The sequence below is a fragment of the Lissotriton vulgaris genome, chromosome 10, assembly GCF_964263255.1.
Source record: "Lissotriton vulgaris chromosome 10, aLisVul1.2, whole genome shotgun sequence".
In the NCBI taxonomy this organism is placed as follows: Eukaryota; Metazoa; Chordata; class Amphibia; order Caudata; family Salamandridae; genus Lissotriton; species Lissotriton vulgaris.
This window is the reverse complement of record NC_141698.1, coordinates 62818372-62844212: the sequence shown is the minus strand read 5'-3', so window position 1 is coordinate 62844212 and position 25841 is coordinate 62818372. Positions and strand designations below refer to the sequence as shown.

Here is a 25841-nt window from a genome sequence, read left to right as displayed (position 1 = left end):
GCCTCCCCAGGCTGGAACCAGTGGCTCGGAAGGATCTGGAGCGTCCCATCTCCTTGAAAGAAATTGAGGAAGTAATCACCCTGGTCTCCCCAGGTAAAACCCCGGGTCCGGATAGGTTTCCGGAGGAGTACTACGCGGTTTACTGAGGCGCCCTAGAGCCCTACCTAGCCAGCTTGTTTAAAGAAACGGTGGCGAGAGGTTCTTTTCCGCCGGAAACGGATATCGCCACCATTGTGGTTCTCCCGAAATCCCAGCCTCCTTCTCGCCTATGTGCAGAGTACCGCCCCATATCCCTCCTCAACACCGTTAATTAAACTTTACACCACCATTCTGGCCGATTGGCTGAAACCCTATTTGGCCTTTTTGGTACACCCGTATCAATGTGGGTTCATGCCTCAGCATTGGACTCGCCACTGCCTCCGTAGGCTGCATCTGGCCGTGGCACATCGGCACTGGCTCACCCTGTATTTGGTGCTCCTGTCCATTCACTTCGAAAAGGCTTTCGACTCGGTGGACTGGACGTACCTGCAGGGCGTGTTGACTGAGATGGGGTTCGGGCCCCATTTTTGCTCCCTAGTCCGGGTCCTATACGCGCATCTGAGGGCGCGTGTGCTGGTTAATGGGGTGCTGTCGGAGGCCTTCCCCATCGCCAGGGGCACTAGGCAGGGTTGTCCCCTCTCCCCAGTGCTCTTCGCCCTGGCGATGGAGCCCTTGGCCTCCTTGGTGCGGGCGGAGGAGTGTCTCCATGGGTGGAAGTGGCCCGACACGGACGCGGACAAGATCGCATTGTACGCGGATGATTTCCTTGTCTTCCTGTCTGATTCAGCCTCCTCTGGGCCACACTGCCTCCGGATCCTGCACGCATTCGTATTGGTTCCCCTACATCTTTCTAGAGAGTGCTTTGATGGGCAGTCTACCATACCACTCCGGAGGCAGTCCTTTAAATATCTGGGGATTTGGATCACCCTTCTTCCCGAGTTGGGCTGGTCCCTTAACGTGGCCCCGTTGGTTAAGAATGCCAAGGAGGACCTCCTCAAATGGACAAAGCTGCCTCTGAATACCCAGGGGAGGGTGGCCCTATTAAAAATGATGAACCTCCCCAGATTTCTTTACGTCCTGCAGAATACCCCCTTCTGTTTTTCCTGAACGTGGTTCAGGGAGCTGGACAGCCTAACCACCAAGTTTCTCTGGAGAGGAGGACGGGCCCGAGGGGCTCTGTCGACCTGTCAGATTCCCTCTTACTATGGAGGTATGGGGATGACGCACTTGTATCTCTACTTTTTGGCGGTGCGTCTACTGGTCATTCACGACTGGTTCAATAGGGGGCGGTCGGCTCCAGCCTACAGGCTTGAACTGAGCGAACTGGGGATCACAGACATCCAGAACATGATGTACGGGGGACCCATTCGGACCCGAATGCCGGATGTGACACGCTCTGCTTTGTCGCTCCGTCACACTGGATGGATGGGGAAGTTGACCCAATGTACTCCCCTTTGGCAAGGAGTGTGGCTCCGGGAGGTTAGTGGATTGCGGGGATTCAGAACCTGGGACCTTATTGGCATCTCCCAGCTAGGGACGTATGGGACATATGGGCAAGGGGCCGTATGCTGTCCTCCCTACACTCATCTCAGTTTTATAAATATTTGCAACTGAGACACGCCCTCCACATTCATATTGCGGATGACACAAGGCTCCCTGAATGTAGTCCCACTGAGGCCCAAACGATGTTGGGAGACTTGGGTAGGGGGTGGGTAGGGGGTGTTTCCCATATTTATCGCACTCTCATTAACAACGCTCCCACATTCCTAGACAAGCTGAGGGATCAATGGGTAGGCCCCCTTGACGAGGTGGACTTGTGTGATGCCCTTATGGCCCCCAGAATAGTCACCGTCTCTGCCAAACTCAAGCTGGTTCAGCTCTACTATTTACATGCTGCGTACCTCACTCCCCTACGCCTGTAAAGAGCGGGTTTGCGCCCGGATGCGTCATGTGCTAGATGTAAGCATGCCCCAGCTGACTTCCTCCATATGGTTTGTTTGTGCCCCCACCTGGGGCAGTTCTGGGGGTCCATTGAAGTGGAACTAACGTAGGTACTAGGCTGGGAGGTTCCTCACGACCCACGTCATTCCTTGCTGGGGATCACTGATGGGCTGGATGGGTCCAGGAATGATAAGGTGTTCTTCAACACAGCTATGGTGGTGGCCAAGCGGGACATTGCGGTGGCTTGGATAAGCCCTGACCCACCCACTCTGGAGAGGTGGCGAAGAAGGGTAGACTGGTGTGCGACCCAGGAGAAAGCCCTGTATAAAGCTAAGGGATGTGTTAAGAAATACTGTAGAGTGTGGGGGAAGTGGTTGGGGAATGTGGAGGGTCTGGCTTAACCCGATTCAGATTCCATCTACGTACTTTTTCATGGGCAACATGATTGGGGGGTACAGTGCTTGTGCGAATGAATTCATACTTGTGAGTGATTTCCGTGTATTTGCTGAATTGTTCAGGTATTCTAAAAATCAATAAAAATTTACTTAGCAAAAAAAAGATTTAAAAGGGGGTCTCTGGAGTTGAGAACCACTAATTTGTAGCTCTGCAACACACTCCCCTTCCCGTTGGACCCATTAGAAGTTTTGCTTCGAGTGGACTACATTCAGGTATGCTATCGAGGAGTGTCCTATGAGAGTGTAGAGTATGTTGTAATTGTAAGTAGTAAAAGAATTAGGATTTGTGTAGCGCATATTTTACTTGAAGGTGTTCGAAGGATTTTAAGTTGGAGCCCTGCCAAACATCCCTCAACTTTAAGATCCCAATATGGTCCAATTTATCAAAGCCCTTAAGCGTTGCCATATGGTTCAACCAGTTACCTTTCAACAGGTTAATTTCAAGGGTAATTTTTTTAATTCCAATCAGTTCATTTTAGTGCAGATCGTCAGGACCAGAAAGCCACTTTATTGAGATCTGGAAGGGATTGAGGGATAGCGTCGCCATACAGTATGCCTTATATGTTGTTCCGACCAATCAATGTCACTTCTAGGTGGAACGCAGGTCATGCCATCTCCCGCTTAACCAGGTATTTATTGCCAAAAGTTGCAAAGACAACGCCCACCATACCGATCCCACCATTGGTTGGTGAAAGACCACATTTACCAAAGGCCATTCTTGGTGACCAGTTCAGCCATAGAAAGGAGTGGATTTGGGTGCCTCTTTGGAACCAGTCGTGGGGTATCATTAGGGGAAAGTTTTGGATGGTCTAGAGAATTCGGGGTGTCATAATTATTTTGAATAGGGCTACTCTGCCAAGCACATTCGGATGCAATGTGGCCCATTTGCCAAGAGTTGTGGTCAATTTATTCATTAAGGGAATTCAATTTAAGTTCCAGGTCAGGGTGGGTTCTAAAGCTGTGTGCACCCCCAACAAATAAAAACTTAGTCTGCAGGTCAGCAACTATGTTTGCGAGTTCACTGTGCTTCTGTCATTCTTAGTGGGACCAAAAGGGATTTAAGCCATTTGAACCATAAGTTGGAATCCTCCCCATAGAACGTCCATATCCAAAACAGGCAGAGACCTATGAAGGAAGGCCACAAGAGGGATAGTAGAATTTTGTACGCATAGAGTGATGTGTGATCTTCAACTGCCAGTCTTAAGTCGAAACCCCAGACCTGAGCATCACATCTCATTGAAGAACATAGGGTTCTATGGCCAGGGCGAATAAAAGGGAGTTTAGCTGGCAGCCTTGGCAGGAGCCACAGCTTATTGAGAAAGGTTATGTCAGGGTCCCATTGATCTGGACCTGCGCCTGTGAGCATAGAACTTGAACATGTGATCAGAATTTCGGCCCAAAGCCCATTTTTATATGCACCTGCTCCTTCAAGGATTAGTCAACTGAGTCGAAGGCTTTTTCGAAGTCGATTAGCTTGAGCGCGGTGGGATCACGTAGATCAGAGAGGTGCACCAGGACCACCTGTACCCTGCAAATGCAATGTCTAGTTCTGTGGTGTGGCATGAACCTGCATTGGTCTGTGTGAGCTAGGTGCTTCAGCAGAGGGAGGAGTCTGTTAGCCAGGCCTTTGGCGTGGATTTTGAGCTTTGTGTTGAGGATGTATATTAGATGGCAGGAGTCACACCATTCTGAGGGATGACCAGATTTGTGTAATACTACCATAGTTAAATCCACAAAAGAGGGATGCCCCTAGAGTATGTTCCTAAAGGTATCTACAGAGGTAGGGGAGATGTGCTACCATTGGGGGCATCTCATAAAAAGTTACGGACTGGCCTCACACACCGCTCGGTGTTATGCTTCATCATCGGCTGTCCTCGCCCTCTAGAAACTTGGTTTGATAGAGGGCGGGCATACACCTGGAGACAGGGATGCACTTCTAAATCTAAGTGATGGCCGTGAGGGAGTGAAAAGTGTATTAAAAACCATTACCCTTGTCCAAACCTTAAATGTATTCAGGGCTCAAAGGTATGGTAGTTAAAAGAAGTGATTGGTGGTATGGGACGTTATTCTCCCTTCACCGTATTATATAGGGTCAGCATGTTTCTGCTTCCATGTCCCATATGTTTCAGAAAGTCTAAGTAGGTCCTTCCACCTCTGCCCTCCCATGGAGCAAGTAGGTCAGACTTTAGGGTAAGGCCTTGAATAATTTTCCTTTAGAGGGTGAGGACAGCCGATGATGAATCCTGACACTGGGTGGTGTGTGAGGCCAGTCCGTAACTTTTTATGAGATGCCCCCAATGGAAGCGCATCTCCCCTAACTCTGTAGATACCTTTAGGAACATACTCTAGGAGTAGCCCTCTTTTGTGAATTTACAGTAGAGTGGAGGCTGGCTTGCCCCTAAGCCCCGTGCCCCTGGTTCCCACCCTTGGCGAATGCTGAGGTTAGTGTGTGTTATTCTACCATAGTTGCCAGGTCCAGTTCCGAGAAGAAAGCGCCTGGTGGAAATAGTGCCCTAGTACATTGCCAGGAGTGGGGGTGTCAAGAGCGATGAGAACCGACAGTAGTTTTCAACCAGGAAACCGTCCCGGCCTGGGGTTTTGCCAGCAATCAGGCACTGAATGGAAAGTCTAATTTGGCTGGATTGTAAAGGTTGCTGAAGCTCCCGGTGGTCCTTTGAGTGGAGGTGTAGTTAGGAGAGGTCCTTGATAAGAGGTGTAGATGGGTCTTTAGAACGGGGGGATCATGTCCTGAGTATAGTGATCAATAGTATGTAGCAAAAGCATCCATTATAGCAGCAGCATGAACCAATTTTTCCAACTGGTCATTCATAAGGAATGAGACTGTTCCCAAGGCTGTGTCTTTAGTCGACAGCCTGTATAATATTTTACTTGATTTGCCACCCCATTCATAGACTGTCCTCGATGAGGCTATCCAACACTGACAGGCCTCATCGAATGTAGTTTGTCTGAGGGATGCCCTGGTGATGTCTAGGCATTAAGAATGTGTAGGTTTTCCTGTTTTCAGTTTCTATTTTTGGTAAATTCTGGTGTTTTTTTTTCAGTGTTTTCAAGTGAATTCAATACCTTAAAAGAACAGTGGTTACACATTTTTGCACCATTAAAAACAACAGAAACAGTGTTTTTCCTGTGTTTATTGAAAGTTATTGCTTTTATTATTGACTTCTGCACTGATAGTGCATGGTATATAGAGAGTGTACAGTACGCACAGTGAATATGAGGTACAAATACATTTTTACAAATCAAACTTATTGTAGTACACCATACAATACTTCTTCAGTGAGTCTTTGGTCATGCGCGCTTGCACTTTCCTTCCCATGTAAACTTCTATCTGTGAAAAGGCCCTCAACATTGTCAGTTGAGACGGACAATGCCAAAACAGCCAGTACACATTTTGCTAACTCAGGCCCCAAGCCACTACTGGTGCACTTGAAGATTTTGATTCTCTGGGACAGGTTCTTCAACAAATGCATTGAAGCATTCATAAATGAAGCAGCACTTTTGATAGTCCGGTAAAATTCCCCTTTACAGAAGGGATCTAGAATTTGTGCGGAGTACCACAGTGAAGCTTCATTGACTTCAGATGCCATGGTTGGTGGAGAGACATGTCTATGGATCATTGCAAGCCATTTCTCATACAGTGTAAAATAAAATGTCCTGAATTGCTCCTCAACATTTCTTTGCTTACCAAGTGGCAAGCACTCTAACATGGAACGTCTTGCAGTGCCAAAGTACCTAAAAGTGTTGCCCAGCCTACTCTCAAGGAGTAGACAAGGGTGTTTTCAAATAATAGTTTTTTTATTATGGCCACTACAGAAGCCATGTTTTCCTGTAAAAATCTAAGAATGCAGTAGAGGGTACTTTTTTCACATCACTAGTAATATGCGACTGAAGATCCTCACATTTCTTGCCTTTGGGATCATCACTCAACAAAAGTCTGGTAACGGTTGCCACACAGATAATATAGAATTCACCGCCTCTAGGAATGAGAGCCACCAGCTAAATGACACAGTTGGGAGGACTCTTTCTTTGATGCCACACAAAGCACAAAATGAGAAATATTTGATTTTAGTTCTCACGCATAACAAAACAGCGCACCAGATTGGACTAAAAAATCAATAGCATTCTTCATTAACTCTGAAGATTGTAAAGATGCTTTCAGCATACCATTATGAAGTGGCAAGGATCTCATACAATCTTTGTTGAACTTGGTAAGTACTTTTGCATCAGCATTCTTCCAGCGGCACTGCGTTCCATGTTTTCCAAAAGTCTGGTGTCATGTTTTCACCCCTATCCCAGATACTTTGTCGACAGCACTCTTTTCACATATACCTGTCACTACACTTTGCATTGAACGTTTAAAGCCTGGGGTGTTTGGCAATTCACCTACTATCAATACTGACTCTCTAGAAGAGGGGGCTGATGTTTCAAGGGGATTTACCCATTTTCTGTGGGTAAATGTGATTGTACATATTCTGAAAGATTCGTATGAAACCAGCCATTTTACCTATCAGTGAAAATATCAAATGTAGCGAAAATATCAAATATGATTTTGATATTTTCTGATTCTTCACAGTTTATAAAATAATTAAACAATACCTAAAACATGCTTCTAAACCCTGCATATTTAGACCAAAGACCACAAAACTGAAAAAAGCAAAAGGAAGAGGAAACAATATTTTAGTGACATCCCGAAACAACAAAACTCAATCAGAATAATGTTAGCCCAGTTGTTTTTGTTGCTACCTTGTATAACAAAGTTACAATATATTAGCCCCCTCAGGAAGAAATAAAAATGACTCTTTCACTCTCCTTTTCCTTTTTTTGAATGGCATTTAGTTTGTGGTAGTGCAGGTGTTTTATCAATGTTTATATGTTTACACTGGTGATGGCTATTTCTCTTTTGGTGGGGTTTTATCAGTTATTATATGTTTAACCTAAAACAGGACAACCTAAGTGTGTGTTTGGATGGAAAGACTTAGCAGGTTCGCTCTAAGGATATCACTTTAGTCTCTATATCTGTTATGTGTTGATGCTTTTCTCTTTCTTTATCCATAGGTAGTACCTGGCTATACCCTGCAACATGGCTTTCCTGGCAACCCATATCGTACTGTGCAACATAACCGAGTCTGTGTTAGTGTCCAAGTGTGTTTGTTTTCTTGAGCGAGAAACTTTGCGATTTGAGCTTTTGTAAGATGCCAAGCATTTAAGCACCGCTTAGCAATAGGTTGTTATGGGACATTGTTTGTGTGCAGCTGCTGGGTGGGTGTATGATCACTTTTTGGAGGGGATTCTTTATTCTCCAGACGTTGCATAGCCCCCTGACTCCCGGTCCAACTTTTTATTTCCACCCTATGGCTCTTTTTGGGGCCCTGAGATCCTGTAGAGTTCTCCCCAGTGTTCATAACATCGTTGAAGTCTCCCCATATAATAGTATTAACTTAGGGTAACCCCAGCGGAACCTCCCGGCCACACCCAGAAGGGGAGGGACGTACATACTAAAGAGATGGACAGGGAGGCCTTCAAGAGTGTCCTCCACTGTGACATATCTGCCTAGGGAGTCATGCATCACCACAGACACAACCAGAGAAACGGATTCCTGTAAGACGATACCTACTCCTCTGAAACCCCTCATGTGTCTGGAGTGGTTCACCCTGTCATATCCATAGTGAGCTAGGAGAGGGCAGTTATTTCCCAGAAGGTGGATTTCTTGGAGTAGTTGGGCTGTTGGGGCATGTTGCTTCGCAAAGCGCAGGGCAGTGGTACATTTAATCCAGTTGTTTATGCCGCTAACATTCCAAGTCCTAGTAGTGAACTCCTGCATGAATTCAGTTGGTGGCATTGAGTGGTGAGTAAGAGCCACTGGGGCTACCTTTGGTGACATGTATAGAGCGACTGAGATCCAACAATAAAGAACTCCTCAGTGGCGACTGTCATCATGGGTAGAACTGTGATATAAAAAAGGAGGAAAGATTATGCTTTTGATTTTTGGACCAAAAGACAACTAGAGTAGGGCATTACATACTGAGATTTAATTATTCAGTGAGGTAATTTTGTGCTCTCATGCATACCAGCTGATTAGCTTTGAAGTGCTCAGTTTTGGGACGAAAATGCTAAATTATGTTAGGTAATGGTTTAATGGATATGCTATTGATCATTACAGATATGAGAAATTAAGTAAATTATATATTTTTTTACAGTTACAAATATATATTTTTTTACAGTTATTTCAGGCTAGTGATAAAAGTATACATGCAATAGCATTCTGAAGAAGGGCTTTTTTAAGCCTGAAATCTTAGGGCTTGATTAGGCTGTAGTGAACAGGTTGAAGAATTTTAATTGAAGAAAAAAATCATGCTTTAAAAATCAAGAACCGCCAAACCAACCCAAAGTAATAATGCACCTTACAAATGAAGTTGTTCTTATATCACTGTATTATAAAAACAGTAACTTATAGTAAAAACTCCCTGTACTGCTTATTTCTACAAATGCTGTGTATAAGTGGAGGCACAAATCTGTGGGGTGAGTGCATTGGTTTCAGTATTTTATTTATTTTGCCCTCATTTAGCAATATTTTGGAGTTGGGCGTGACGGGGGCCCATTTTCCTTACTATTCCACCTGTCCGGAGTTTCTCCTAGGTAAACGCAACATGGGTGTGGAGATTTTCTTCTTCCCCTTTCTACTTGGGCCCTTTTTTATCCGCTTCCAGTACAAATCAGTTCTACGTTGAGCTAGTCACTTTGACTACTCCTTCAAGTTCCCACTTGAAGGCTTTTATTGCATTGCTTAATCATTGGACCATACAATGCTTTTCACCTTCTTTAATTCATAAGATTGTGATTTTCCCAGATGCACCAAAATGTATTTCTCTTTCCTGTGTACCCATTCCTATCTAGTTTATTTATTCTTTATACGGAAGCTAGCCCCTCTCTATGTGTTGGAGGTATACTTTTCACCTGCTTAATACATATTTCTCTTCTTGCTAAAAGTATCAGTATAAAGAGAATTTTCTCCTGATCTTTCTCAACTTAGGTGTCGCTAACTCGTGCTGGATTATCCCAAAAATAACCAAATCTATACTCCCTTTCACCTGTCGTCCCAGCAATTTAGATAAGGTCTTACCCGTCTCCTTCAAAAATTCCTCGAGTTGGGGACACTGCCAAAACATATGTATGTCATCTGCACACACTTCTCCGCACTTAGGGCAGCTTCTCTCCCTTTAGATGCTGATCTTTGATAACCTCTTTGGCGTCCAGTACGCTTTGTGGATGGTGAATAAATGGTTCCTTCTCAGTACTAAGATTCTCTGCTCGATGACCCTCTCCCAAGATGCATGCAATGTGTTGTGACTACAGAGAATACAACTAGCCGCAGTCCTTGAAGGTTAGAGCGGTGGGGCCCTGTGAAGGTGATTACGATGTATGACCACGAGGGAAAATTAATTATTTGTTTAATTTACCATTGCAGTCATATGTAGAAATACTATGAGGATAAAAGCTGTGTTTTTACTTCAGGGTTTGTCAGAATTTTTTTGGGGAGCACACATTTTTTGCAGCCCAACTGAAAATCTTCTATTTCAGTGCCTCTGTTCATTCCCTGTAGGCTATATATGGAGATGATGCTGTGAGCTTCCTCAGCCTCCTGGTGCAGATACTTTATCAAATTGTTTTGCTGTTATGCACATGATGCAGGCTTTTATCAAGAGATAACACATCTTCTTTCCTCTTCTGCCCAAGGGTACCATGACAGGTTGTTCCACAGCATCGTAAAATCCCACTTAGGGGAAGCAATTTCAGGACTTCTCCTCATCTATCCTAGGACCATTGTCCACATTCTAGAGGTAGGTCAATTAATACCGTTACAAATTACTTTATTTCCGAACGCAGAAGCATTTCAGTTCTGTTTGAGAAAACATGTCATCCAAACTATAGATTTTCCCAGTTATTGTGAAGGAAAACCGGAAGCTTTCTAATGATTTGTGGGTGCAGATTATGCGTTTTCTTTCTGTACTGCTTGAATATTAGCATTAACAACATAATAAACAACCTTTCCCAAGAACCCTGGACATCAAGGCCCACCACTTTTTGGCAGCCCATCCTTCTTGTCATCTAGAGCCTACAGCCTGTCTTTGTCTACTCACTTACAACAGAAGACCCCTGTCACAAAAATGTAAATGAACACCAAGGAGACATCTCATTGAGGGCTGTTTGAGACAAAATCTGTTGATAAAAGACCACCATTGACCTACCTGTAGACAACCATGTAAAATATAGTACAGAGTTATACAATCAATTCCATGTCAACATTTTGGATGAGAAAAGTGAACATCTTTCTGATTGGCCTGTAATTTCAGATTCATCCGGTAGGTGGAGGGATTATCTGAAATGGGAATTACAAGTTTTGCTTAGATTTGTTCCCCCCAGTCATGTCACATGCTAAAAGCATCAATGTGGGCAGTGACAAAAAGCAGGTAATGTAATAAGGAAAAACCAAATTGAATTGTTGCGTAAGCACTGATCCCTGAAGATATTCCCGATTTATGACTGCAAACTCGAATTAACTTGGCATTCCATTATCCTAGAAGTCCCTTCAGCTGTTGGTGCGGTAGTGGTGACACAGGAGTTCCCACCATCTCATCATCTGCACAAGACGTCTTCCAGCCAACATTACATATTATAGTTTATCTGCTCTGAGAATCATGAACATTCCTTGGTGGAATAATTAGCAACTCCTTGTTTTTCAATTGAAACATGTTTCTTATTTTTATGAAAATTTGCATTCTATTTTGGCGCTGAGGTGAGCAGTATGCACATCGAAGTTCTGGCTATGAGTCAATATATTGAACTGGTTTAAAATCAAATTTGTTAGCCTTAAGCGGTTTAATACAGAATGTTATTATGTAAAGTAGTTTCCAGTTAGGCACTCCCATTTTGTACTCTTTTATATTTCAATACATATAACCAAATAAACATCTGTGACACAACAGGTTTTTTTATATGCGTTCTCCAAAAACCTACCAAATCACTACTTTGTTTTATTCTTTACTACTCCTTCGTGAGCCTCCTACTGTTGCTGGATTCCTAAGTCCCTTCCTGGCTCAAGTCTGTGGTTTTTCATCTCAGTGTCCACCTCTCTCCCCCCTCCGCCCATGTATACAATCTCCTATGGTCTCCTTCTTTTAAAAAGCAGCTCTGACTAGGTAGCTTAGAATAAAGGTTTGCTCCATCCACCTGTACTACAGCTTTTACATGCAGGAAAATCTCCCTTAAGAAAGCTGTGATCTCCACTACTACAACTCCCTTAGATGTTAAACTAGGCAAAGTGGGGACTCCCTGAGGCTCTTCTATAGAAATATTCTCCACTTTCACATGTAGGACTCATTGCTTATTCCATTATCCTTCACATCTGGTTGTAGGACCTAAATCTGAACAGGTGAACAACAGCATATCTTTTACAGAGGAATACATCATGCTTTCCTGTACCAATAAAGATCTTTTTACCCACACTTGTCAGCCTCTCCGCCTAACCTCACTTTTGGGAAAGATCTAGGGCCACATGTACAAATCTTTACAATTGCGATTAACTAATAGCGGTTCTTAGTGAATCGTAATTAGGAAATTGCAATTCGTAATGGAAGAAAACTTTCAAGTTTTCAATAGCGATTCCTCATGGGTCGCAAATAAAACCTACCTCATGACATAGGTTGCAATTTACGACCCATTAGGAATCGCAGCCATCACAGGATGGTGGCCTGTTAGGGTCAGTAGACCACCATGTCTGATTGCTTTTAGATAAAGTAATCTTTTTTTTTAAATGCAGCCCCTTTTTCTTACAGTAAAATGGGCTGTCTTTCAAAAAAAAATTATGAAAAGTGTCCTTTTGATTTTTTAAGAGTAGGCAGTGGTCCGTGGGACCCCTGGCTGCTCTTAAAATATGTTTTAACAACCATTCTCAAAGAGAAAGGGGTCCCCAAAGGACCCCTTCCCATTTGCAAATGGGTTACAACCATTTGCTTAATGGTGAAAATTTGTGAATGTTTTGCGACCTCAATTTCCAGCACAAAACATTCATACATTCCACTGCAATTCCATATTAGGAAGGGACACCCTAACCACGCCCCCTCCTAATACTGAATCGCAAAACCCACATTGTGATTCAGTAACAAGTTCACCAAATCGTGATTCTGTGAATCAGCCGTTTGCGACAACAAAAATGGAATGTACATGTGGCTCCTGAATCCTATCCGATAATGATGGCTAGGGCTTGGCTGTGCCAGATATGGAATTCTTGCCTACTTTACTTTTTACAAAAGAACCACATTTGACTCCCCAATCGATTAAACTGTCTGACCATGAAAAGACGGACAGAGCTTAATGCCTTCCTTCCATCACTCCTCTTGAGCGTGTGGTTCCTAAAGAAGGGATCTTTCAACTCCCAGGCGCTACGTGAATATGACCATTATATTCCTCATTTTCGGTAACATGAGATCCCATCGGCTGCCAGGACCTCCTCCAAAGAACTTAGTATAAGAGTAAGTGGCTGTGGTTCTGACTGGGGCCATTAGCGGGCAGCCACAGTTCTCTAACATGCTCGGTAGATGATGTGAGAACTTGACAACTTTTTCGTGTAATCAGGATGAAGCGGGTGCATTTAGTCAAGTCAAGTCAAGTCAGAAAATTTATATAGCGCACTACATACCCGGAGGGTCTCAAGGCGCTTGAGGAGGGGTGGGGAATTACTGGTCAAATAGAGGGGTGGGGAATTACTGGTCAAATATCCACGTTTTTAGTTGCTTTCTGAATGCTAGGTGGTTCTGAGTAAGGCGAAGGTGAGTGGGAAGTGAGTTCCAGGTTTTAGCTGCCAGGTAGGAAAAGGATCTACCTCCCATGGTGGTTTTGTTGATGCGAGGTACAGTGGCCAGGGCTTGGTTGGATGATCGTAGCTGGCGTGCGGGGGTGTAGAAGGACAGTCGTGCGTTGAGGCATTCTGGTCCGATTTCGTAGAGTGCTTTGTGTGCGTGGGTTAGGAGCCGGAAAGTGATCCTCTTATTGACGGGGAGCCAGTGGAGGTTTTTCAGGTGACCAGAGATGTGTTCGTTGCGCGGGATGTCTAATATGAGCCTGGCTGAAGCGTTCTGGATTTGTTGGAGTTTTTTCTGGAGTTTAGCGGTAGTGCCGGCGTAGAGGGTGTTTCCGTAGTCCAGTCGGCTCGTGACCAGAGCGTGGGTGACCGTTTTCCTAGTTTCGGTGGGGATCCAACGGAATGTTTTTTTGAGCATGCGAAGAATGTTGAAGCAGGATGTAGAGACGGCGTTGACTTGTCTATTCATTGAAAGTGAGGAATCCAGGATGACGCCTAGGTTCCGTTGGGATGGGTGCTTTTCCGAGGGCTTCTGGCGACCAGGAGTCGTCCCAGGCAGAGGGGGAGGTGCCTAAGATGAGGACTTCTGTTTTATCTGAGTTCAATTTCAGACGGCTGTGTTTCATCCATTCAGCTACTTCTTTCATTTCTTCGTGTAGGTTATTTTTGGCGGTGCTAGGGTCATTGGTGAGTGAAAGGATCAGTTGAGTGTCATCCGCGTAGGAGATGATGTTGAGGTTGTGTTGGCGTGCGATGGCCGCGAGGGGGCTCATGTATACGTTGAAGAGGGTGGGACTGAGTGAGGATCCTTGGGGTACGCCGCAGATGACTTCAGTGGCCTCTGAGATGAATGGTGGGAGGCGGACTCTCTGGGTTCTTCCGGTGAGGAACGAGGTGATCCATTCCAATGCTTTTCCTTGTATTCCGATGTTTTTGAGGCGCTGTAGAAGGGTGCTATGGCAGACTGTGTCGAAGGCTGCGGAGAGGTCGAGGAGGATGAGGGCGACTGTGTCTCCGTTGTCCAGAAGAGTTCGAATGTCGTCTGTTGCTGCGATGAGGGCGGTTTCAGTGCTGTGATTGGCTCGGAAGCCGGATTGTGAGGAGTCGAGGGATTTGTTTGTTTCAAGGAAGGCGGCGAGCTGGTTGTTGACCGCTTTCTCGATGACTTTGGCCGGGAATGGAAGGAGCGAGATGGGGCAGTAGTTTTTGAGTTCGGTGGGGTCAGCTGTGGGTTTCTTCAGGAGGGCGCTGAGTTCGGCATGTTTCCAGCTTTCCGGGAAGTTGGCGGAGTTGAAGGAGCAGTTGATGACATCTCGGAGGTGTGGTGCTATGATGGAGTCTGCTTTGTTGAAGATGTGGTGAGGGCAAGGGTCAGTTGGGGATCCTGAGTGGATGGAGTTCATCAGGCGGATGGTGTCCTCAGTGGAGATTGGGTTCCAGTCGTTGAGGGTGTTCAAGGGAGGTGGGGGTCCTGCCAGGGGTTGGGTGGGTTGGTCTTCGGGTTGGTTGTCGAAGCTGTTGTGGATGTCTGCGATTTTGTTGTGGAAGAAATATGCTAGGGAGTCGCAGAGAGTTTGGGAGGGGGTGATGTCGTTGGAGTTGGCCGTGGGATTGGTAAATTCCTTGACGATATTGAATAGTTCTTTGCTGTTGTGGGCGTTATTATCTAGTCGGTCCTTGAAGGCGGCTTTCTTGGCTTTTCGGATCAGTTGGTGGTGTAAGCGGGTGGCGTTTTTGAAGGCTACCTTGGTGCTGGTGGTTGGATCTTTTTTCCAGGCCTTCTCAAGGGAGCGGCACAGTTTCTTGGATTTCTTAAGATCATCGTTGAACCAGGAGGCCTTCTTGCTGCCGAGTTTGTTTTGTCGTTTTTTCAGTGGGGCTAGGATGTTGGCGCTGTTGGATAACCATAGGGTGAGGTTGGAGGCGGCTTGATCGGGATTTGAGGAGTGGGCTGGGGGGTTAAGAAGAAGTGATGAGGAGATCTGGTCGATGGTGATTTTGTTCCAGTTTCTTTGCAGAGTTGGTTGGGGGTGGTTGTTGGGTTTGGGCTTGTTGTAGGTGAAGTGAACACAGCTGTGGTCAGTCCAAAGGAGATTCGTGGTGTGACTGAAGGAGACATGATTGCTGGAGGAGAAGATAGGGTCGAGTGTGTGACCTGCGATGTGGGTGGGGAGGTGACAAGTTGTTTAAGTCCGAGGTTGGCGAGGTTGTCCAGAAGGGTGGAGGAGTTGCGGTCGTTGTGCTTTTCAAGGTGAAAGTTGAGGTCTCCCAGAAGGATGTACTCTTTGGAGGGGAGTGCGTGTGGAGTGATGAAGTCCGTGATGTCCTCACTAAATTGTGCGCGGGGTCCTGGAGGTCTGTAAAGGAGGGTGCCTCTGAGTGTGGTCTTGGGGTCGATGTGGATTTGGAAGTGGAGGTGTTCGGAGTTGGCGAGATTGACGTCTGAGCTGGTTGAGATGCGGATGGATTTCTTATGGACGATAGCGATTCCTCCTCCTGTGTGGCCGTTCCGGTCCTTGCGTATGATCTTATAATCTTCAGGGATGGCAATGGTGATGTCTGGGGCAGAAGAGGCGTTCATCCATGTTTCTGTTAGGAAGGCGACGTCCGGAGAGATGGTGTCTAGTAGATTCCATAGGTCAATGGCGTGCCTGTGGACCGAACGGGTGTTGAGCAAGATGCATTGTAGGTTGTAGGGGTCGGGTATCTGTGGTGTGATCGTAGCGGAGTTGTAGACAGTGCCGTAGAATTTGCAGGAGTTGCAGGAGAAAGGTCCGTGGGTTTGTCCAGGAGCGGCTTGGACGCAGTTGGGGGGGCGGCCGGGGTTTAGGGCTAGGAGGGTGGAGGCATCGTAGGTAATGCGGGAGGGTTGGGCAAGACGAGGGCCAGGGGGACTGGCGCTGGGCGCGGTCCAGGCGCGGACGGGCGTAGACGGGCTTACCTTTGGCGCACCTTCGGCGCGATTTGGGCGCGAACGCTGCGCGTAAACGCTGCGCGCGGGAACAGCTGTCATATATGGATAGTGGAGGGGGAGGGGCGAGGGCGGCTCAGCTGGGAGGCGGGGCGGGTTTACTCGGAGCACAACAACAAACAAAATGGCAGCGGAGCGCTGGGGGATAACGCGCAAACACACACAAAGTTACACTGGCAATTACAAATGAAAGCAGAGCAAAAGCGGCAATGTTAAATTTCAACAGAGCAAAGACGCGCCAAGCAGGCAGATTGCAGGAAATAATAACGAGGCGCTGCAAAACGATACCAGGTGTCGTCAAAGACACTGGGGAGCGACTACTCGGCTCGAGAGCGAAGAGCGAGTCACAGCGCTACCAGGGAATGGAGCGCTGGAAGTAGTCTGTGGGAGGGCGGCTCAGCTGGGAGGCGGGGCGGGTTTACTCGGAGCACAACAACAAACAAAATGGCAGCGGAGCGCTGGGGGATAACGCGCAAACACACACAAAGTTACACTGGCAATTACAAATGAAAGCAGAGCAAAAGCGGCAATGTTAAATTTCAACAGAGCAAAGACGCGCCAAGCAGGCAGATTGCAGGAAATAATAACGAGGCGCTGCAAAACGATACCAGGTGTCGTCAAAGACACTGGGGAGCGACCACTCGGCTCGAGAGCGAAGAGCGAGTCACAGCGCTACCAGGGAATGGAGCGCTGGAAGTAGTCTGTGGGAGGGCGGCTCAGCTGGGAGGCGGGGCGGGTTTACTCGGAGCACAACAACAAACAAAATGGCAGCGGAGCGCTGGGGGATAACGCGCAAACACACACAAAGTTACACTGGCAATTACAAATGAAAGCAGAGCAAAAGCGGCAATGTTAAATTTCAACAGAGCAAAGACGCGCCAAGCAGGCAGATTGCAGGAAATAATAACGAGGCGCTGCAAAACGATACCAGGTGTCGTCAAAGACACTGGGGAGCGACCACTCGGCTCGAGAGCGAAGAGCGAGTCATTTACTAATCAGTAGGACCTACCCCACAGCCGTTTTGGTATACTGGAACAACCTTGGAGAATCCTTTTCCTCCATTAATGAGACTGTCAAAAGGCTGCCTGACAGGACCAAAGCACTTTTTCTTCTGGAATGTCTATCGTGCTCTTGAGGCTTTCTCGCAGAGCAATGCAAAATTTGGCAAAAACTGTTTTCCTGGGATCAGATTTGGTGACCGAGTATAGCTCTGTGCTGTCAAACTCAGAGACATCCCAGACACTAGAAGCACCTAGAGGCTAAGAAGTAGGTTTGCTTTGTGGAGAGAAACCTTTATGACCTAGTACTCACTATGCCAAAGTAGTGGCACAGTTGCGTAGCTGTGCCTAGAGAGGAGACGTGCCTCATGATCGCCAGTCACAGAGATGGGTGACGTGGGACACCACTCATTCGGAATGGTGGTCTTGCGATGCGCCACCAGAGGTGGTAGTAAAGCGGAAATCAATTGATGCTGACTGCAGTAGAGAGGGGAAGAGTGAGGAGCCTGAACACCTTAGTAGTAAGTGAGGAGCAGCACACCATTAAGTGCACCATCCTAATAACAGTCCTCACGTGAAGGGACATTACGAGGATCTTATACAATCCCTCAAAAGTGGAGATGGGAAACTCTAGAAAACAGGACAGTGGAGTCTAAGTATCTAGAAAAGACTAACTCGCATAATAGACTTGCCATGGACGTTCACTTCGGGTTTACGAAGACCACTAAAGGGATAACAATCTGATAAGTATTTCAGAGGCCACTGTACCTGTAGCAGATGCCTTGCAACCTGTTGTGAGTTCAGCTACACCATAGTTATTAGTTAATACCCAGCTTTGAAGTCCCCACCTTTCTTTGGTTTTCCATTTCTGTTTCCCCCTTCATTTTGTCTTTGCACATGTTTTACCTTGTAGATTTATTTTCTCTCTTAAGAGAGAGATGCTCTGGTTCTTAACCATTCTGGAATTAACTGCTTGTCATGGTATCCTGGATTCCTGGTCAGACAGCTTCTGTCTACCACGAGACCCATAAGCTAATGTCTGAATACACATATGTATACTTTGATGTAAAAAACCCTGTACATTCATTAATAATGTTATCTTCTTACCCTATAGTCAGTTGACGTATGGACCTTTAGAACTTTCCCATGGTTGGCTGTATCCAAGCAGAGAAAGGCTGCATTCCAGTACACAGCAGACTCCAGTCCTCATAATCTTTTCCTGCTTACCTATTATCCCATTTCCTATTGTGGGTATGCACTTTACTGCCAACATAGGTATTTAGAGACAAGAGTCCACAAAAGACTAAACTGCATAACAGACTCGCCATAGACCTTCACTTCCTGGTTAGCTGGGTCACTTCTGGGCTAACTTAGGTAGATCAGTATTACAGGCACTTGGCAATATCGTAAGTTCTTTCGGTTTTCTGCTACTCTATAGTTTGCACCAATCTTTGCAGGCTTCGTTCCTTATAGTCAACTGATATGTGTGGCCAGTGAGAACATATCCTGGGTGGTAGCTGTTTCCAAGCAGAAAAAAACTCCATTCCAGTGCACAGCAGACTAGAGTCCAGTGTATCCTCCTACCATTTTCCAACCTAGCTTTTCCCTGCTGCTCTCTGGCTCCTATTGTGGGTATACAGTGTACCCCTTCCATACACAGGGGTTTTGGTACGAAAGGTGTTTCAGCGGGTTGAACACCCAAATCTGACACATCTAGACAGGGTTAGATGCTGGGAGCAGGGTCCCAGGTAACATCCATCAATTATGCTGAGATGGCAGTTCCCTGCAAAACACAGATAATCACTATTAAATACATTTACATTGATCAGAACAGTAAAAGTCATTTCTGCAGAACACAGGCGCTTTGCACGAGATGTTAAAGTGTCAGTGACAGCAAAGAAGGTCTAAAACTGAATAGAAGAATGAATTGATATCTTGTGGTGGACTGGAATGTATCGATGTGTGTCGGGTGCTTTTTAAGGATTCCTGGAAAATGTAGTTTGTTATGATATTATCTTGTTCGGCTGCTTTTCCTGTTCAAAGCATAATCCTCATCTCTGAACCTGTCATATAACAGATGCATCATTGCAGCTGTACAAATAGATCATAGAGCAGAGTTGCTGTTCCATTTTTATGTTAGCCTCATGTGCGCTAGCGGAATTCCGCTCGTACGCTGAGATTTTTAAAAGCGCATGTTACGTGACGAGCTGGGCTCGTCATCAGCGTGCGAGGAGGCTACGCCATGACGAGCCCAGCTCGTCATCAGCGTGGAAGGGGTTAACAAATAAAATGTTTGTTATAATGCAAAGCCGAAATCTATGGAAATAAACAAGGACACTTTAAAGGAAACATATATCACCAAAGTCAAGACATGTACTCAAAATAGTAAGTCTGAGAGGACATGCCAGATCATCTTTCCCTCTCTCCATTCATGTAACCCTAGGCATGCTAGGGAGGCAGTTACAAGGGTGATGGTTGGCTACAAGTATGACTGAGAAGGATGACATGTTTGTGATGGATATTGGCAATGGTCAGTAGGATGGCAGGCGTTGCTAGGACATGGAGCCTGATGCAGGAAGTGGGGATGGCCAGGACCTGGACACCTGTTACTCATGTCTTGGGGAGAAAGGGTGCAGACAACAGGAGGATTGATGAAGCCCCAAATGCCCTCACGAGGATTATTGGATGAATAGATACAACATGGTGCTTACAACACCCAATGTCACCTGACACAGCGTGTTTTGGAGAGAGGAAGGTGATGTGGGATGTCACGTGACATAGCAGGTGTTTGACAATGCCCTGCATGTTTCCACTTTGTGTCGGTACAGATTGTTGTCCCTTGCATGGACCTTTCCTTGTATGCTCTCCTCCTTCTGATGTCTCATGGGTGTGTCTAGGTTGCAGATGCTCATCGTGACCATGGTCCCTGGGGTTACCTTACTTACGAACTTTGGGTCGGGGGTTGATGATGGAGGCATATGTACTTTTAATGGTTCTGCAAAGTTGCATTTGAACCTCTGGCTTAATCAGGGGCATTCTGCACTCTTGTTCTGTGTGCTCACTTATGTGCAGTTTTTATTTATGTTTCACTATGCATGGTTGTGTGGACATTGCTCACAGTAACGGTGCAAAGAACACCTGCCCTCCAGGTGAAATAGTATTTTGCCTCCCAGCACGCTCCTCATACGCTAAAAAAAGGCTAGTTTAGGCCTCTTTAGTAATATGGCACCACTGCATAGTTGCTCGCTCAGGTGGCCTTCTGAAAGCAGCAGCCATATAACTTTATTTTAGGTCATTTTGTGGCTGTTCTGTTTGTTCAGGGATGGGTTTTTTAAATCTGCTTTTCATGCTATTGTGATGGTTCTTTTCTGAAGATAAAAGTGAGGTTAAGTGAAGCAGCTCTTTGTAGGTTTAGTGGACTCTTTGACTGCTTTAGCACCTACCTTGCTTTCATTGCTGGTGTTTCCATGCCGTAGTACGGATCAGCACAGGATGTAAGCTTCTGTTCGTGTTGGTGAACACTATAATCAGCGGTATCGTCCTTGTTTTCCCTGAAGTAGTGTTCAGTAGTGGTGTGCAATAACTGGATTATGAGGCTGTGTCTAACATGGCAAATCTACAGTCACAATTTTCATTGACTACAAGTTTGCGCAATAGAACCTCAGAAACAACTTCAGCGTGCCGTTGAAAGACTTTGGACTGAAGGAACGAGATGGACGGTCCCACCAGGTAAATTTTCCAAACTGATCAAACACTCCACATGAGGGTCGCCTGTGAGTGAAGCGTTACTCAAGTTACAGCATCCATTCGATCCTCGTTGACCACTGAGCTGTTGACTGAAATTATATTGATGAATATATGATTCTGCCATTCCACCTGATAACCTACTTCCTACTTCTAATTGGACTTGTCTTGCAGTCTTCCACTGAAGCCCTTTACTGTGTCCTTCAAGATTTGGTTGACATGCAGAAACGGAACTCCACGTAAGTATTGGGCTGATATGTAGACATCACAGTAACGCCACCAGTGCCTATACGTGCAAAGTGCTGGTTATCTTAGGTTATTCTTTCTTGTATACTATGCAAACCTGCTGAAATTCAGGAACTTAGAATTGAGTTGTTTAACCTTTGAACATAGGACCCGCGTGCTAAGGTTACCAGTTGACATGTGTACAACTATTTTTTAATGAAGTTTAAGTTTGGTTTTCAGTCCTAATCTCAGCTCCTTCTATCCATTAGAGCAAAACATCATGTGGCATTTTCAGTACAAAAGTCTGTAGGGTAAACATTTGGGCTGTTTTGTTACAGACCGATGCTGGTTGCAGCTCTGCGCTGTTGGGGTGTTTCTGGGGTCCTCTGGACAAATATCCGGAGGTCTTACCATAAAGGTTCTCATAGACTCCCTAGTGACATTTGACGCGCTCCAGGCTCCCAGTTTGACCAACTTTAAATGTATTACCCTTCTCGTCTCATTCATGCCAGTGTGATGCCAACCAATACTGCATTAAATGTTACACCTTCAGAAGGGGGTACATGCAAAAACAGCTGAACGCTCATGCGTTCTTGTGCCTGCAATGAAAGCTTTAACCAGCCTCGATAAAGCAATTTCTGTTTGAGTTTGGATCTAGATTTTTTTTAGTTTGCATTAACAACATCTCATGTTGACTTCATAGTCTAACCACCTGGCTGTTCCCATTGTAGAAACACCATGCTAAGGGAGAACTGTTAGATGTTTAGTGTGCTAATGCATAAGACACGTGCACATTGCAGTTGAAATTGTAGCTTTAGTTGCTAAATATTTTCAGTCACAAATATAAGCTCCATCACAGCTGGTGTGCTTGAAAGTGAAAGTTAAAGCGCTGTTCTGAGGAGTTTCCCTGTTCCAATGGTTAAACTCTAATACTTTTCTCTTAATTTCCCTTCCACTGCCTTGTCACTATTGTCCTCCTTAGATGTGTGCACTTCTCTGGCTAGACAATTACCTGTGATCCTGTTTAGGAAGAGACATTGTACTGGGCAGAATACAAGCATAAAAAGAACAGTACTGTGAGAGGTGTGAAGTAGAGGGAGAAAGTGGTAGAAGCTGAGATGATATATGAGCTAGGGAGAATTAGAGGAAGGGAAGGTAGCCATGATGAAAGATAAATAGAGGTAGAAAGGGGAAGATGTATGTATAGAAAGAGAGCATGCGTATGGATCAAACAAAAGCAAAGAATATTTGTTTTCTGCATCAGCAGGGTGTCTTTTGAGAGGCAAGTCTAGGCAAGTAATAAAGACCAAGCATGGGATACTCATTTGTGTTGCATTGGCTTGACTAGGGAGACCGTACCCCCGTCCAATATATTGAGTCTATCTTCCCTCTCTGAGAGCATGGCCCTCTTTGGACCCCCACCTCGTATTGTTGGTATAAGGCAATTGTACACTTTGCCCATGCTTTAGAACACCCCTGTTTGAATTGTATTGTGGACTTCACCACAGGGAGTGTAAAGTCATCAAAACTGGGATGGTGTGTGCCCTTTCCTCGATGCCTACACCAACTTTAGCAATAACCTTCTTGTTGAGTGGGAGCTTCAGTAGTTAAGCAGTTTAAGAGGTCATCATTGAGCCCAGCTGTTTCGACTCCCTAAAAAGACAAATATATTGGAAGAACTGTGCCTAATACTGGCTAAAAATGGCCACAGCAAGTAATCCAAATGCACTGTATGTTTCCCACCTTTAAGATATAAAACATGGATAGTGCCAGAATTGAACGTGAAGGGAGATGGTTATAGAAGTTTGGTAGATGGATGTGCTTCTATTCATAAGCTCGGTCGCAGAACTATTATGGTTGAGCCGTTTAGCCAATCCCTCACTGTAGCTATAAAAGTGTTTAATGTGAGAAGATGCCTGGTTTACCCAGTGTTTTGATTACTGTCGTCCATCAGGCGCCTCTGTTACTTCTCATTAGGTTTATGTGTTATTACATGGTTCCTGATTTGCCATTCCAAACTCTCCATCCATGCTTCCAGGTTCATGGTTTACCCAGTGTTTTGATTACTGTCGTCCATCAGGAGCCTCTGTTACTTCTCATTAGGTTTATGTGTTATTACATGGTTCCTGATTTGCCATTCCAAACTCTCCATCCATGCTTCCAGGTTCATGGTTTACCCAGGGTTTTGATTACTGTCGTCCATCAGGAGCCTCTGTTACTTCTCATTAGGTTTATGTGTCATTACATGGTTCCTAATTTGCCATTCCAAACTCTCCATCCATGCATGGTTTACCCAGTGTTTTGATTACTGTCGTCCATCAGGAGCCTCTGTTACTTCTCATTAGGTTTATGTGTCATTACATGGTTCCTGATTTGCCATTCCCAACTCTCCATTCCTGCTTCTAGGTGCCTGGTTTACCCTGCGGTGTGCTTACTGTTATGTAAATGTAAATGTGTTTGTATTTATATAGCGCCTTCTACCCAGAGGTCTCGTAGCGCTGTATTCATACCGCTGTGGAACACTTCCTGGCTTTTCTGTGAGATGTCCACTCCTGGGCACCCCCAAGATGAAGCCAGGCATCCAAGCGCTGCTGGGGCCATTGTGGAGATTAAGCAAGCTATTACCCAGAGTCACAGAGTGGGACCCATGATTAGACTAGGCACCGAGGCGAGAATTATCAGGTCCAGGGAGATGCAGTCCAAGAACCGCAGAGGCGGGAATAGAACCCTCGTCCCGGGCCAGACCTCTGCATCAGAGGCTGCCGCTCTAACCATTGAGCCACGCTTCTCCACATCCAGCAGGAGCCTCTGTTACTTCTCATTAGGTGTAAGTTTATGTGTCATTACATGGTCCCTGATTTTCCATTCCCAACTCTCCATTCCTGCTTCTAGGTGCCTGGTTTACCCTACGGTGTGATTACTGTTATCCATCAGGAGCCTCTGTTACTTCTCATTAGGTTTAAGTGTTATTACATGGTTCCTGATCTGCCATTCCAAACTCTCCATTGCTACTTCCAGGCCTCTACTCAAGAATGCAACAGTCTTGATTATGTCGCACAACATCCCTAGCAGATTATTCCCGCAGTGGTACTTCAGGATCATCAGTCTACCCGTGAGGTATATGGAGGATTCCTTGGAGGGGCAATCGATGGAATCCGTAGTGATAGACTCCCTCACACAGCTGTTGAAACTTGCGGCCTTCTTTTCCAAGACAGCCAAGGTGAGAAGTTTACGAGTACTGATAGAATACAATGTACATTGAAAGATGTCTCTTAAACAGAAATTGTGTTTGCACACGGTGGTTGTCTTATTATGAGATGTCATTTATATTTACCTGCTTATTTGCTTTGGTGTCCACATGGATTTATTTCTTTATGTTTTTTTATAACACAGAAAAGGTGTGGGGTGTTTGAACTCTGTACATAGCAACAGGAAATACTAAAAGCCTGAGAACTTGGGCTCCCATTTTTTGTTACTTGGGGCCCTCGGCCCCCTTGCGACGCTAAGAGACACTATACGGCCCTACATGGCACAAATTAAAGCTCTGACCAACTTTCGCACGCAAAAAGGAAGTTTTGCACCAAACATTTAGACATGAGATGTATCTAATTCCTTGCAACACCTAGTCCCAACATCCTGCTAATCTATGGAAAGGGGATGGCGCAGAAGAGGATTCCAAGCATAGCCAGATAATATGTTAACGCCACGCTCCGCCATTCTGAAAACTTAAGGATGCACCGTATTTACAAAGATATGGCGCACCCCTACGTTTTCCCTAGCGCTGGGGCTACATTACTCTGCCTAGCGCCAACGCAGACACCTTTGCTCCCTAGTTTCTTTGTGTGCTTCACAACTCAGCACACAAAGAACCAGCAAAAAATAGAAGAAATAAAGCATTTCTCCTCGTTTGCCATGTAAAGACCAGGTTTTCCCTGGTCTTAATTTTCGTGCTGCCTCCTATTTACGACACCCTTGTAATTAGGGGGCAGTGTCCAAATCAATGGGTGTTACGGCGGAACGCTCACCGCAATACCCATTACCTGCCCCTTTCACACTAAGTATAGCGTGAAAGGGTGCCCTATTTACAAGGCAGTGTCAAGCTACATTAAGTGGCTTAACACTGTCTTGTAAATAAAGTGAAGGTGATATCGCCACAGGAACTTCGTTAAAAGAGACGTTCCTGTGGCGATAGGGGCTTGTGAATATGTCCTATAGTGCCACATGAAAACAGACAGAAACAGTGGGTCAACGGAATATCGTGATATTTGATACAGAATATGTGTAATTAAAGTGAAGTTAGCATTTTATGTGGTTACTCTCTGGCAGTTGCAGATTTATATAGCGTGAACTCAACTCGAAGGTATCAGAGCACTTTACATGAGCACCAGTTGCATTACAAATGGACACATTCCTTTTTTTTAGGCACAGGGACGTTAAGTGACTTGCCCAGAATCAGGATGCTTGAGCCTCCCACCAGACTCGAACCTGGTTTCCCAGCTTCAAATTCGGCCACCTGTACTTGTGGGAGTGCCCAAAGTACAAATCTCATCCAAAATACTGAGCACTGCCCTCGGTGCCATCCAAAAACG

At 45.5% G+C, this 25841-nt stretch overlaps 1 protein-coding gene across 1 annotated transcript in view; it reads left to right on the top strand.

Annotated features, from left to right (window-relative positions):
* The window catches only part of LOC147684627 (testis-expressed protein 47-like), a 96212-nt gene that overhangs the window by 35653 nt on the left and 34718 nt on the right, over positions 1-25841 (top strand). The window contains exons 3-5 of the mRNA XM_086942374.1: positions 10191-10294; positions 21202-21266; positions 24271-24472. Of these exons, the coding sequence (XP_086798500.1) occupies positions 10191-10294; positions 21202-21266; positions 24271-24472 (371 nt within the window). The remainder of the gene's footprint in view (positions 1-10190; positions 10295-21201; positions 21267-24270; positions 24473-25841) is intronic.